Below are 16,555 nucleotides of genomic sequence, written 5' to 3'. Positions count from 1 at the left end.
ATCGATACTTTTTTGACGCGGACCCTGTGCGACGCATCCTTAATTTATGTATAGCAAATGAAAAAGTTTGTACGCTGTTGTCTGCTTGGTACCAAAAGATTCTGTAATCAATGTACTATTAAAATGTATAATCGATGAATTTTTGGCTCGTCTTAAAATATTAGAAATCGATACTTTTTTGACGCGGACCCTGTGCGACGCATCCTTATTTTATGTTTATCGTATTAAAAAAATTGTACGCTGGTGTCTGCATGGTACCAAAAGATTCTGTAATCAATGTACAATTAAAGTGTATAATCGATGAATTTTTGGCTCTTCTTAAAATATTAGAAATTAATACATTTATGCTGCTGAGCCTATGCGACGCATCCTTAATTTATGTATAACAAATGAAAAAATTTGTACGCTGGTGTCTGCATGGTACCAAAAGATTCTGTAATCCATGTACTATTAAAATGTATAATCGATGAATTTTTGGCTCGTCTTAAAATATTAGAAATCGATACTTTTTTGACGCGGACCCTGTGCGACGCATCCTTATTTTATGTTTATCGTATTAAAAAATTTGTACGCTGGTGTCTGTTTGGTACCAAAAGATTCTGTAATCAATGTACTATTAAAATGTATAATCGATGAATTTTTGGCTCGTCTTAAAATATTAGAAATCGATACTTTTTTGACGCGGACCCTGTGCGACGCATCCTTATTTTATGTTTATCGTATTAAAAAATTTGTACGCTGGTGTCTGCATAGTACCAAAAGATTCTGTAATCAATGTACTATTAAAATGTATAATCGATGAATTTTTGGCTCGTCTTAAAATATTAGAAATTAATACATTTATGCCGCTGACCCTATGCGACGCATCCTTAATTTATGTATAGCAAATGAAAAAGTTTGTACGCTGTTGTCTGCTTGGTACCAAAAGATTCTGTAATCAATGTACTATTAAAATGTATAATCGATGAATTTTTGGCTCGTCTTAAAATATTAGAAATCGATACTTTTTTGACGCGGACCCTGTGCGACGCATCCTTATTTTATGTTTATCGTATTAAAAAAATTGTACGCTGGTGTCTGCATGGTACCAAAAGATTCTGTAATCAATGTACAATTAAAGTGTATAATCGATGAATTTTTGGCTCTTCTTAAAATATTAGAAATTAATACATTTATGCCGCTGAGCCTATGCGACGCATCCTTAATTTATGTATAACAAATGAAAAAATTTGTACGCTGGTGTCTGCATGGTACCAAAAGATTCTGTAATCCATGTACTATTAAAATGTATAATCGATGAATTTTTGGCTCGTCTTAAAATATTATAAATCGATACTTTTTTGACGCGGACCCTGTGCGACGCATCCTTAATTTATGTATAGCAAATGAAAAAGTTTGTACGCTGTTGTCTGCTTGGTACCAAAAGATTCTGTAATCAATGTACAATTAAAGTGTATAATCGATGAATTTTTGGCTCTTCTTAAAATATTAGAAATTAATACATTTATGCCGCTGAGCCTATGCGACGCATCCTTAATTTATGTATAACAAATGAAAAAATTTGTACGCTGGTGTCTGCATGGTACCAAAAGATTCTGTAATCCATGTACTATTAAAATGTATAATCGATGAATTTTTGGCTCGTCTTAAAATATTAGAAATCGATACTTTTTTGACGCGCACACTGTGCGACGCATATTTATTTTATGTTTATCGTTTAAAAAATTTGTACGCTGGTGTCTGCATGGTACCAAAAGATTCTGTAATCCATGTACTATTAAAATGTATAATCGATGAATTTTTGGCTCGTCTTAAAATATTAGAAATCGATACTTTTTTGACGCGGACCCTGTGCGACGCATCCTTATTTTATGTTTATCGTATTAAAAAAATTGTACGCTGGTGTCTGCATGGTACCAAAAGATTCTGTAATCAATGTACAATTAAAGTGTATAATCGATGAATTTTTGGCTCTTATTAAAATATTAGAAATTAATACATTTATGCCGCTGACCCTATGCGACGCAATCTTATTTTATGTATATCAAGTTAAAAAATTTGTACGCTGGTGTCTGTTTGGTACCAAATGATTCTGTAATCAATGTAGTATTAAAATGTATAATCGGTGAATTTTTGGCTCGTCTTAAAATATTAGAAATTGATACTATTTTACCGCTGACCCTATGCGACTCAACTTTATTTTATGTATATCAAGTTAAAAAATTTGTACGCTGGTGTCTGCTTGGTACCAAATAATTCTGTAATCAATGTACTAATAAAATGTATAATCAATGAATTTTTGGCTCGTCTTAAAATAGTAGAAATTGATACTTTTTTACCGCTGACCCTGTGTGACGCATCCTTATTTTATGTTTGTCGTATTAAAAAACTTGTACGCTGGTGTCTGCATGGTACCAAAAGATTCTGTAATCAATGTACCATTAAAATGTATAATCGATGAATTTTTGGCTCGGCTTAAAATATTAGAAATCGATACTTTTTTACCGCTGACCCTGTGCGACGCATCCTTATTTTATGTTTATCGTATTAAAAAATTTGTACGCTGGTGTCTGTTTGGTACCAAAAGATTCTGTAATCAATGTACTATTAAAATGTATAATCGATGAATTTTTGGCTCGTCTTAAAATATTAGAAATCGATACTTTTTTGACGCGGACCCTGTGCGACGCATCCTTATTTTATGTTTATCGTATTAAAAAAATTGTACGCTGGTGTCTGCATGGTACCAAAAGATTCTGTAATCAATGTACAATTAAAATGTATAATCGATGAATTTTTGGCTCGTCTTAAAATATTAGAAATTAATACATTTATGCCGCTGACCCTATGCGACGCATCCTTAATTTATGTATAGCAAATGAAAAAGTTTGTACGCTGTTGTCTGCTTGGTACCAAAAGATTCTGTAATCAATGTACTATTAAAATGTATAATCGATGAATTTTTGGCTCGTCTTAAAATATTAGAAATCGATACATTTTTGACGCGGACCCTGTGCGACGCATCCTTATTTTATGTTTATCGTATTAAAAAAATTGTACGCTGGTGTCTGCATGGTACCAAAAGATTCTGTAATCAATGTACAATTAAAATGTATAATCGATGAATTTTTGGCTCGTCTTAAAATATTAGAAATTAATACATTTATGCCGCTGACCCTATGCGACGCATCCTTAATTTATGTATAGCAAATGAAAAAGTTTGTACGCTGTTGTCTGCTTGGTACCAAAATATTCTGTAATCAATGTACTATTAAAATGTATAATCGATGAATTTTTGGCTCGTCTTAAAATATTAGAAATCGATACTTTTTTGACGCGGACCCTGTGCGACGCATCCTTATTTTATGTTTATCGTATTAAAAAAATTGTACGCTGGTGTCTGCATGGTACCAAAAGATTCTGTAATCAATGTACAATTAAAATGTATAATCGATGAATTTTTGGCTCGTCTTAAAATATTAGAAATTAATACATTTATGCCGCTGACCCTATGCGACGCATCCTTAATTTATGTATAGCAAATGAAAAAGTTTGTACGCTGTTGTCTGCTTGGTACCAAAAGATTCTGTAATCAATGTACTATTAAAATGTATAATCGATGAATTTTTGGCTCGTCTTAAAATATTAGAAATCGATACTTTTTTGACGCGGACCCTGTGCGACGCATCCTTATTTTATGTTTATCGTATTAAAAAAATTGTACGCTGGTGTCTGCATGGTACCAAAAGATTCTGTAATCAATGTACAATTAAAGTGTATAATCGATGAATTTTTGGCTCTTCTTAAAATATTAGAAATTAATACATTTATGCCGCTGAGCCTATGCGACGCATCCTTAATTTATGTATAACAAATGAAAAAATTTGTACGCTGGTGTCTGCATGGTACCAAAAGATTCTGTAATCCATGTACTATTAAAATGTATAATCGATGAATTTTTGGCTCGTCTTAAAATATTAGAAATCGATACTTTTTTGACGCGGACCCTGTGCGACGCATCCTTATTTTATGTTTATCGTATTAAAAAATTTGTACGCTGGTGTCTGTTTGGTACCAAAAGATTCTGTAATCAATGTACTATTAAAATGTATAATCGATGAATTTTTGGCTCGTCTTAAAATATTAGAAATCGATACTTTTTTGACGCGAACCCTGTGCGACGCATCCTTATTTTATGTTTATCGTATTAAAAAATTTGTACGCTGGTGTCTGCATAGTACCAAAAGATTCTGTAATCAATGTACTATTAAAATGTATAATCGATGAATTTTTGGCTCGTCTTAAAATATTATAAATCGATACTTTTTTGACGCGGACCCTGTGCGACGCATCCTTAATTTATGTATAGCAAATGAAAAAGTTTGTACGCTGTTGTCTGCTTGGTACCAAAAGATTCTGTAATCAATGTACTATTAAAATGTATAATCGATGAATTTTTGGCTCGTCTTAAAATATTAGAAATCGATACTTTTTTGACGCGGACCCTGTGCGACGCATCCTTATTTTATGTTTATCGTATTAAAAAAATTGTACGCTGGTGTCTGCATGGTACCAAAAGATTCTGTAATCAATGTACAATTAAAATGTATAATCGATGAATTTTTGGCTCGTCTTAAAATATTAGAAATTAATACATTTATGCCGCTGACCCTATGCGACGCATATTTATTTTATGTTTATCGTTTAAAAAATTTGTACGCTGGTGTCTGCATGGTACCAAAAGATTCTGTAATCCATGTACTATTAAAATGTATAATCGATGAATTTTTGGCTCGTCTTAAAATATTAGAAATTAATACATTTATGCCGCTGACCCTATGCGACGCAATCTTATTTTATGTATATCAAGTTAAAAAATTTGTACGCTGGTGTCTGTTTGGTACCAAATGATTCTGTAATCAATGTAGTATTAAAATGTATAATCGATGAATTTTTGGCTCGTCTTAAAATATTAGAAATTGATACTTTTTTACCGCTGACCCTGTGCGACGCATCCTTATTTTATGTTTATCGTATTAAAAAATTTGTACGCTGGTGTCTGCATAGTACCAAAAGATTCTGTAATCAATGTACTATTAAAATGTATAATCGATGAATTTTTGGCTCGTCTTAAAATATTATAAATCGATACTTTTTTGACGCGGACCCTGTGCGACGCATCCTTAATTTATGTATAGGAAATGAAAAAGTTTGTACGCTGTTGTCTGCTTGGTACCAAAAGATTCTGTAATCAATGTACTATTAAAATGTATAATCGATGAATTTTTGGCTCGTCTTAAAATATTAGAAATCGATACTTTTTTGACGCGGACCCTGTGCGACGCATCCTTATTTTATGTTTATCGTATTAAAAAAATTGTACGCTGGTGTCTGCATGGTACCAAAAGATTCTGTAATCAATGTACAATTAAAATGTATAATCGATGAATTTTTGGCTCGTCTTAAAATATTAGAAATTAATACATTTATGCCGCTGACCCTATGCGACGCATCCTTAATTTATGTATAGCAAATGAAAAAGTTTGTACGCTGTTGTCTGCTTGGTACCAAAAGATTCTGTAATCAATGTACTATTAAAATGTATAATCGATGAATTTTTGGCTCGTCTTAAAATATTAGAAATCGATACTTTTTTGACGCGGACCCTGTGCGACGCATCCTTATTTTATGTTTATCGTATTAAAAAATTTGTACGCTGGTGTCTGCATAGTACCAAAAGATTCTGTAATCAATGTACTATTAAAATGTATAATCGATGAATTTTTGGCTCGTCTTAAAATATTAGAAATTTATACATTTATGCCGCTGACCCTATGCGACGCATCCTTAATTTATGTATAGCTAATGAAAAAGTTTGTACGCTCTTGTCTGCTTGGTACCAATAGATTCTGTAATCAATGAACTATTAAAATGTATAATCGATGAATTTTTGGCTCGTCTTAAAATATTAGAAATTAATACATTTATGCCGCTGACCCTATGCGACGCATCCTTATTTTATGTTTATCGTATTAAAAAATTTGTACGCTGGTGTCTGCTTGATACCAAATAATTCTGTAATCAATGTACTATTAAAATGTATAATCGATGAATTTTTGAGGTGCAGGCAATGTACTGTTGAAATATATGAAAGATTAATTTTTGGCTCGCTTTAAAATATTGAAAATTAAAATTTTTTACCCGCGAACCCCATACGGCGCGGATTCATTTTACGTATATTAGACCAAAAAGGTAGTACGCTGGTGTGCTGATGGTACCAAAATAATCTGCAAACAATACACTATTGAAACTTATATCCGATTAATTTTTGGCTCGTTTTAAAATATAGAAAACCAAAATTTTTAAGCCGCGGATCCCATACGGCGCACAATTATATTACGTATATTAAATCAAAAAGTTTGTTGGCTGGTATGTTAATGGTATCAACATAATGTGCAGACAATGTACAGTTAAAATTTATGAAAAATTAATTTTTGGTTTGTTTAAAAATATTGAAAATTTAAATTTTTTTACCGCGGACCCCAATCGACACGGATTCATTTTACGTTTATTAGATCAAAAAGGTAGTACGCTGATATGCTTATGGTACCAAAATAATCTGCAAACAATACACTATTGAAACTTATATACGATTAATTTTTGGCTCGTTTTAAAATACTGAAAATTAAAATTTTTAAGCCGCGGATCCCATACGGCGCACAATTATGTTACGTATATTATACCAAAAAGTTTGTAGGCTGGTATGGTGATGGTACCATCATAATGTGCAGGCAATGTACTGTTGAAATATGTAAACGAATAATTTTTAGCGCGTTTTGAAATACTGAAAATTAAAATTTTTAAGCCGCGGATCCCATACGGCGCACAATTATATTACGTATATAATACCAAAAAGTTTGTAGGCTGGTATGGTGATGGTACCATCATAATGTGCAGGCAATGTGCTGTTGAAATATGTAAACGAATAATTTTTGGCGCGTTTTAAAATACTGAAAATTAAAATTTTTAAGCCGCGGATCCCATACGCCGCGGATTCATTTTACGTATATTAGACTAAAAAGGTACTACGCTGGTATGCTTATGGTACCAAAATAATCTGCAAACAATACACTATTCATGCATTTATAATTTTATGTTAATGATTAAATGATTGCGCGACGAAAAGGCGTACTGAGAAATTGTTGACTCGTACTACTTAATTTCTCTACATTCTTACTTTGCGCATAATAAAATTACGATATATAAAGTGCGAGTTATTATTTTATTATTTTTGACTCGAATTTAATATTTTATGCTCATGGCAGAGTAATTGCGTGACAAAAAGGTTGAATTATTTTCTTTTCTAAAAAAGATATGTAAAATCGATACTCGCATATATCAAAGCTTATTGTTGTCGCTTTTCTGCGATGCTTATTGGCTGTCAAGATTCGCGTTGTATGTTATATTCGTAGCATCGAGATGCTGTTATCGCGAGAATTAGCAGTTTGACAGTTTGTTCAAAATAAAATTTAAAAAAATAATAATATTAGTTTTAAATATGTTATAATACTTTAAACTGGATTAATATTTTTGAAAGTTATCAGCTGATTTCCATCAAAAAATATTAACCGAGAATAAGATATTATAACATATTATTTACAATTTTACAACATTTTACTATTTTAATATTTTAACATATTATTTTAAAATTTAATTACCAAATTAACGCTTTAATCAGTTGATTTCTATGAAAAAATATTAATCGAGTTTAAACAAATTTTATATTATTTTTTAATAAACATAAAACCGAAGAATGGCGCGCGCGTAGCGCGCGCTTGTGTTGTTCTAGTTTGATAAATTCATCGTACATTTAGCTCTGAATATGTGTATATCTGACAGAGCACTTTTTCTACGCATTTTATTTATAACTATTAATGAAAAGAGATACTTTCATTATAATATCGAATATTAGGTCGCAGAAAGAACAGCACTTAACTTGATGGTCGATCGGGTGAAAAGGAAAAAAAGCGCATTTGTACTAACTTTTATTTGACAAATAAAAAGTATCCGTTACAAATAATTGTAAACTGTATATCTTATACAGTACACACATCGTGATACGAACGAGTGTATAGCGCTCTCTTTCTCTCTCTCGCTCTCTCTCCCTCACTTATGATCATGATGCTCGCACGTTATCTTTACCTTCCAAAAGCCCGAATCTCTTTCTCTCTGTAATAATCGGTTTATATATATCTGGCATCAATATATTTCCTCCATATGCACTCGAACAGGCATCTATACACGCATTCTCTCATACTATTGTCATTCATACACGCACAAACACACACACGCGTGCTTACGTGCCTCTCGTCGTATAGTGTGAAACGGATTATAGTTAACAAGTGTGTTAAACGAAAAATGCATACACGCGGACGAAGCTTTTTCACGCGGGATCAATTTTGATTCAGTTTCTCTCGTTTGCAGGGGTCGCGCACGCCTGTTCGAATTTTAAATTCAATGAAAAAAAAAAAAAAAGATTCCCGTATAAACTTTGGCGAACCGAGGCGATTCCGCAAAACTGTTCACAGATCAACGTTTTTTTTCTTCTATGTTTTCTAACGTTGAAATAATTCAATAATATTTGTCGATCTAATTCTCTTTAAAAGATACAAAATAAATACACATAATGTAACACAACGTATTAGATCAGGAGAAAAAAAATCAAATCTCTCTTCGTATTCTGGATACGAATTTGAACAATGATGCAGTGTGCGAACTAAAAAATAACTATATTATATATAAAAAAAATTATATATATATATATAATATTATGTATATATAAAATGAAAAATTCTCATTGCAAAAAGTCGCAGTAGTTCTTCTGTGAACAGTCGATCGCAATCTTGCTGTGAAGAATATGGGACATTTTTAAATCTATATAAGACTTATCGCACACGCAGATTTACGCAAAGTAGGGCGCATCGATGAAATAATTCCATACATGATACGGCATCTTATCCCGAACGTATATCTCTTTGATCGAACCGCTACATGTATAAATCCGCATATGACGAGTCTAGGGGGTCATCGGTGTCATCTGTAATGAACACTCTGCCACGCGGACAAGACGCTTAAAAATGCCCTTTGTAAGTACCCCGGTGAGAAGGGAAGCAAGGGGGGAAAGAGGGAGATCGGGAAAGGGGTAGTGACTGGACTACTGACCTAAACGTATTCAGGGTTTGGAGAGAGAGAGGAAAGGGTAATATTACGAATTAACGCGGGGTCGACCATCGGTAGCGGGGACAACTGGAAACGGCGATCGTTAAGTGTTATATTGACCACAGCTTCTTCTTTTTTTTTTTTTATCAAGGTCAAGGGTTGTACAGTCCGGTATATGCGTCAATGACAATCGCGTAACCCTCCAACGTTAGCGCGAGAATTAAATTTGCTATTCCTCGGGGCGGTTCTTTCAATCACGATCGCTCGAACGGCTGCACTAGATAACGCTTTTTCGGTACAATTGTTTTTAATTAATTGCACTTAGAAAAAATTACCTATACGGCCGCCTATACTTGTTAAAAAATACAATCGCTCGAGCGCAGAGTTGCGTTTTCACAAGATAGTAGTGCCATTTCTACGGTACAAGTATATATTTACAGATTATGTTATACGTCGAATTCGGCGTATGTGTTACTTTTGAAACTGCTGCAGTCGTCGTATCTTTGTGTGAAGTTTTTTTTCTCGAATCGAAGATTTCACACATCGACGAGGGTGTGATCGTGATAAAGGATTTTAGCTGCGGCAACAGCGTCGTGTGAACTCGTCTCGGTAATCTACATCTCACGTTTCTCTCGCGCAAGAGGAGTGTTTTCTGTACAATATATAATAGAAAAATAACTATAGAGGCGAATGAGAAACAAACTGAAAAGAAGCACGCTTCATCAGAAAATCAAAAAATAAATCGGACATGATACATTTTTACCGAGATATATTACTAATACATAACAGACTTCGTTGCAGATTCAATATTATCGATTTTATCGTTCCCTAAACCGTTTGGTTCCCTCTTCGCCGATGGTGCCCCCCCCCCCATATACTCTTACTTACTTGTCTCTTCCTTAAACCTAATTACTCTTACTAATTATAACACTAAGAACGCCGCTTATGCGTTCCCTATAGATAAAGGTATGATTAGTACAGATTTAGGGTGGGATATAATAACGTAAAAGATATCCTTATCAATATAAATCGTGTATGGTAATAATAATCAATATATAGTAACTATATAATAATAATATATAATAATGCAACAGCAGAGAAACGGTGTATGCGGCAATTAAGGGGAAAGGATGGTTAGTGGGTCTTATGTACAGTTTCTTTTCGCGATATATTTTTTGTTTGCTTCTTTTCTCTTGCAAATATATTTGCCTAGTTGTGAAATCTTATTTTCTCTCTCTTTCTCTCTCGTTCTTCGTCGCTGCGACCTCCTCGCTCCCGACACTGTTGCCCTCGCATTCACTCTATTTCGCATTTACTCTTACACTTCAATAGGATTAAAATTTGTAAAGAATTTATCAAAAAGCTGGAAAGAAAACGTAATGAGAAAAAAGTGTGCGTTGTCAGGTCTCGATGTTCAGGAGTCGCTTACGCGCGTAAACGGTTTCAAATTGGCTGTCTCGCGCCAGCGTCTCGATCATTCGTTAACACACTATTATATAGTTCGAAATTGAAACGTTAATTCCGTCGGATGAAAGGGAACAAGATCTAACGATAATTAAAAAAAAAAAGAGAGAAAAAGAGGGAGATATATATATACGATGTCTCGCCGTAAAACAGCTCGCGCTATTACGGTAGAGAGAAGGGATCATTCTTTGGATTTCTTTCAAGCGATAAATACGTTTTCTCGGGAATGCTAACATCGGGGAACACGGTGCGATTGCTCGCCAGTTTGAAACCCCCCCGCTGTCACATCGACAGTGTATGTGTATGTGCCTCGAACACGATACAAATAAGAGAGTTCTATACTAAAAAAAGGCCGACATCGAAAATGTTAGCGGTACTCGATTCATAGATCAAATTTACTTTGCAGGCTGCGATGGGCGGCTACCATCCTTGAGAACAGTATCTCGCTGCATCAAGGTCGCGTTAGCATAGACCATTTAAGCGTTTCTCTTCCTGGGAGAGGGTGATTGATTCACGTGTGGTGCGTGTAAAATTCTATCACATCCTTCTGCGCGTAGCAGCTTTGCCGGAAGTTGTTTCCGTGGATGCATGTCAACGTGTGTACTTGTTTCAGTTTCCACTCTTTCTCAGTGTTTACATATTTACCCAAGAAATATTTCTAAAAAAAAAAAAAAAAAAAAAAATACAAAAACGTATCTTTGGCTCCCCCTCCCCCGAATGCAACCATGGCTTAGTAATGATCTGCATTCTCGTGCACGCTGAAACAGAAAAAATAACGAAATTTTCATTCAATCGAAGATCGACGAGTAGATTAGAATTTGAAATAGAGGAAAGATGAAGGAATTAGAATGATATATATGTAGCATATATTTCTTTTCCCTGATATATATTAATTTCTAGAATTTTTAGGAGCTATTTTCAAAAGTAATTTCATAAAAAATTACGGGAAAATGCAAAATGACAAGAATGCAAGCATCTGACGTTACGCAAGTTGAGATTAAACGACAATTGATATGAAAAGCCTTAATTTAATGATATCTGAACGATGCTATAAATATATAGCGAATAATGACGCAGTGATAGCGCTCGAAGCTTTAATTATATTAGTATATGTCAAGAATAAAAATGGATTATGTGTGTTATTCGATTATGAATAAAATGTTACATCACTTCTTCACGGCTCCATTATTAAATGATTATATAAGCATTTGTTATAAAAGGCTACTTTTAGTTGAACGAAATTAGTCGGCGCATCGATGAGCAAACGGAGCGTAGCGGGGATGATGTTAGTTCCGAAAGCAGGTCTTGGGGGAGGCGACGTTCGTGAGCGCCTTTGTAGGATGATTAGTGATTCCTTGTTACATCGAAAGTAGAACAACAAAATCACTAGTCTTCCATACAACGGGGCTCCATTTTTCCTTCACGCTGAACTAGAGACTCTCTAGCGCGTCGTTCTTTCCTTTCTTCGTTCGTCTCTCTCCGTCTCGATTCCTCCTTCACCATTGCGAGTTTGTTACATTCGCCTCCGTTTGTTTGGTTAGTCGGATTGTGTTAGTTCCTGGAGGTGAGGTGAGATGACCCGATGCCGGTTATAAGCGGATGAAGTACGAAGAATCGTGCGAGAACGGCGGAGGAGAATCGACTCCGATAATCGGATACGCCATATAAAATCGAAGAGTATGAATACCACGATGTGTATCATTCACAGGCTGATTATTTATAATACATGTAAATTGACTTTATCTGATAACACGTGTTTACATCTCTCGAGATTCAAGGTATGTATATTATGTATTCGTGGATTCTTTCTCCTTTCTTCGATTTTATTTTAACAATATTTTCTTTATATCATTATCAAAGATTTTATGCAAAGTTCCGCAAAATCATAGCAAAATAGCGGCACAGAACAATATTTATTACAATATCATGTATCACAAGCTTTTATATCGCACAATTTTTATCATGTAATTAAAAGAATGGTACATGTTTAAATATGTTACGCTATATAAATATCGATGCTTCGTAATATGCTTTCCCATTTTTATTTAGCGACGCTATTTAATAGTAAATGTGTTTGATTCCAAGTTTTACCAAGTTATGTAATATAAGGGTAGCGTTTAATGTTACATGAAATGAAAAGCGAATACCTACGTTTATATAGCATTAGTATATAATAAGAATATACGTTGTAATATAATTACCTCTGCTGCAGCAGGTACTGGGCCATTTGTATCTGACTGGAAATCCCGGTAATAGTGATGATACGATCATTACTGCCGGGCAGTGGCTCGTCTATAGTTATTCCAGCACCACTGTCGGACCTGATTTTTCTGATCCGCGCACCGCCTTTGCCAATTATGGCTCCGGCCAACTGCAAACAAGAAATTCTGTAAATCAGGCCTCTCTCACACTTCAACATATAGTCTAAGAGCAAGTAAAATTCAATATCTAAGATACGACGATTATTGTTAAACATTGTATCTTCATCAAGAATACAGAAATAAAAATACGATAAGCATTAGATTAATAATATTAATCGACTTACGTCTTTGGGAATGGTGACTTGTGTACTGGTCTTGTTTCCGCTCATGTTGCCCTGGTTGCCCTGATTGTTTCCACCCATAGGTGGGCCACCCATCCCCAAGTTACCGCCGCCACCTAGGCCATTAGGCGCGCCTCCTTGTATTCCCCATCCATCACCTGCGACAAAAAGAAAAAATTAATGGACTCGTGTTTCACGCTGGGTATGCGGATCCTCGAATATAAATTTCGACGACATACGACGATTTAACGGAACGTTCGTCATCCGTATCTCAACGCATATCAATCTCCAATGATATATTTTAATATTTTCTATCTCGCGATTAAAGAAACGCGATTTTTCTTCCTCGATTGAAATGTTAAAGAATCAAGATCCGGTCGCCAAAGCTTCTATGGATCATCGATAAAAGAATTCCTCCTTACCGTTGTTGTAATTTCCGCCGCCGTAGGGTGGCGGTCCGCCTCGGTTTCCGCCGCCGCCGCCGCCACCGCCACCACCGCCACCGCCACCACCGCCGCCGCCGCCGCCGCCGCCGTATCCACCGCCTCCGCGGCCGCCGTCGTAGCCGCCTCCGCCACCGCCGCCTACACGCGAATTACCCCCGTAACCGCGATCCGGTGGGCCGCCGGACATTCCGCCGCTGCCGCCGCCGCCACCTCCGCCGCGCGGGCCGCCTCTCTGTGGCGGCGGGAAGCCGCGGTTCATGTCACCGGGGCCGCTGCTGCGATTGTCGCGTCTCGGCGGCATCCCGCCGCCGCCGCCGCCCCCGGCGCCGCCGCCGCCTCCTCCGCCACCGCTGCCGCCACCACCGCGACCACCAGGTCCGCCAAATCCGCCGACCTTGCCCTGATTACCATCGGCGTTGCCGTAGCCGCCATAATCGTCGGCATAGAAATCGTCGAAGTTGTGCGGATCGTAAGGGTTGTTCACACCCTTCAGCGGTGACTGGAAAATAAAGGCGCGATATTACTCTTCTGACCTGGTGATACACCTGGTGTATCGTAAATAGAGCGAAAGCTTTGCATAAACGATTGGAAGAATCTTTTTTTTATATATATCTCATACTTGACATCATCTGGGAGATTATAGATGAATATCGAAGATAGGAATATCGAGATACTCTGTGGTAGGAGGATACGAAACAAATCATCCGCGCTTAACAAAAAGGATCGCATTCGTACGTGCAGGATGTAGCGGATGTAACCGAGCGATTTATAGGAAAGTCATGATCTCGCGCGGTATATATACTACTTACGGTCTTAATGGTGGCGATCAATTCGCGTATGCATTCGATGCACGTCGAGGGTTTCCCGCAGATGCTGATGAGACGATCCGTGCTGCGGGGGCAGGTGTTGGAGTAGATCTTGATCCTGGCTCCGGTTTTCTGGAACACAAAAGATATTCGAGCGCGTTAGACGACGTTGTACGACAGCCACTCGAGGATCGGGATAGGTAGAATTTGGAGAACTTTTCGCGCATCGATTTGCATCGAGGGGATTGATACCCAAAACTTCCATCATAGTCGGAAAGTTGAAAGGATTCGAGTAGATAACGGTTCTTCAACTAACAAGAAAGTTTTGTACTTATTCCGGATAACGCGTTTTTTTGCATATACCAAAGAATTCTTTTACATACGATTATACTTGATTTCATACTTTCGTCGATTCTTTCGTCTATTGATCGATTGTGCAATCTCGGCTGATGTCGCCCATATCAGCTGATAAACTTAATAAAAGCTCTTTCTTTTTAATTACACGTCAGTACCACATGAGTTTGTCGACTTTCTCGAGTCTCTTTCTCTCTCACAACTTTCACCCCTAGTTAACGACCTAACGATGCTCGAATGTTTTCGTTAGGTCGCTACGCTAATCTACACCCCGTTCTTTTTGTCGCGAAGACTTTTAAGTAATACCTCGAGACGACAATGGTCAGATCGCGTGCTGATAGTCGCTTAACATAGTCTACCCAACGTAGTAGACCACTTTCTCGGATCTTGTGATCACGCTACGTCGAGACGGCTAAGTGCAGCACGTCGGTTGGTCCCCCAAATCCTTCTCCGGCTAGCTTTCGACTTGTCGTCTCTCCGCGCCGTGAAAACAAAGAGGCAAAAGAAAAAAAAAGAATAATAATCGAAACTTCCAAAGATAACAGGCACGTGATGAAACGTTGCGTTACGCCAAAGTACATTTATACGAGTGCGGGGACAATGAAAACCGACAGACAGTGACGATGTATACATATGTATATACAGGATGGACATCCGGAGATTGCTTTGATGCGAATAACGCAAAGAGCGAAAAATTGCCGATAATATCGACAGCTGTATACGCGAAATATCCAAAACAGATAACGATCTAATCCGTGCGCATGTATGTATGTACACAAAGTGTGTATATGTCCGGCAACCATCGGTATTGTGCGGAGAAATCACGCCGTTTAATTACGCAGATCAAAGCAATTCCCTCTCCCTCCCTCCCCTTACCTGAATCCCTCCTACCAATCTCGTACAGGTCCATTCAAACGTTTCCGATGCAGACGTCCGGTAACAGGGAAGGGGGAGGAGGCTGGATGCAACGTTAATCCCGAAGTGATAGACTCGAGAGAGGGATACATGTATATGTATAAAGTATAAAAAAGTAGAGGAAGAAAGAGGGCGGAAAAAATAAATGCAATTTATACCTCTGGCAGTTTAATCGTCTCAGTTTCACGAGGCAAGAAATTGCATGTTTTTTTCTTTTTTTTTTCGAGAGAGAGAGAGGCAAGACAATATATCCGCTTCATTTCAATGAAAATAAAGGTCGACTATAATAAAACTCTAAAAACACTATAAAGACTATAAAAACACTCGGACGTGCTTATAATCGGTCAATGAAATTCAAATGCTCGCAAGAGAAATAAAATTAAAAAAAAAGCGTCACGCGTAATTTTCCGTCCCGAAATCTGCCGAGATTCGAAGGGAAAAAATTGATAAACGACATCGAGCAGCACCAGTGTTTACACGATACACGCGCCTCCGGCGAGAGCTAAATATGATTTTAATCAAATTAATTAATTCAGATATCTGTGCGCGTCCGAAACTGTCGGATTAATCTCGGATGGAAATGGAAATAAACAGAGAGATTCTTACACAGGCGCGACAGGATCGTTCAACAAATTGGTAAATTGATCGAATATTGTATTTTCGCGGCATATTATATTATATATTATTTTTCGACGATTTTTTACAGTATCACTTTTGCATTCCATTTCCTTCTGCATTATTTCCATTCGCGAGTACATGATTGATATTAAGTTTTTATTAGCTAGCCGGAAACGTATCTCTCGAGCTTA

The 16,555-nt window shown here is 36.7% G+C and overlaps 1 protein-coding gene across 7 annotated transcripts in view; it reads right to left on the bottom strand.

Moving 5' to 3' along the window:
• Positions 1-8,032: 8,032 nt before the first annotated feature.
• The window catches only part of Hnrnp-k (Heterogeneous nuclear ribonucleoprotein K), a 93,000-nt gene continuing 84,477 nt past the window's right edge, over positions 8,033-16,555 (bottom strand). For all 7 annotated transcript variants that reach the window (XM_083042335.1, XM_083042333.1, XM_083042339.1 and 4 more), the window contains 5 exons: positions 14,481-14,609; positions 13,648-14,170; positions 13,229-13,383; positions 12,885-13,054; positions 8,033-11,441 (listed from right to left, as the gene is read on the bottom strand). In XM_083042335.1, coding sequence (XP_082898461.1) covers positions 11,414-11,441; positions 12,885-13,054; positions 13,229-13,383; positions 13,648-14,170; positions 14,481-14,609 — 1,005 coding nt within the window. In that variant the 3' untranslated portion in view covers positions 8,033-11,413. The remainder of the gene's footprint in view (positions 11,442-12,884; positions 13,055-13,228; positions 13,384-13,647; positions 14,171-14,480; positions 14,610-16,555) is intronic.

This window comes from Prenolepis imparis, unplaced genomic scaffold, assembly GCF_030444845.1.
Source record: "Prenolepis imparis isolate NDT839.2.m4 unplaced genomic scaffold, iyPreImpa1.0 SCAF_7, whole genome shotgun sequence".
Lineage (NCBI taxonomy): Eukaryota > Metazoa > Arthropoda > Insecta > Hymenoptera > Formicidae > Prenolepis > Prenolepis imparis.
This window is presented reverse-complemented; position numbering and strand designations above follow the sequence as displayed.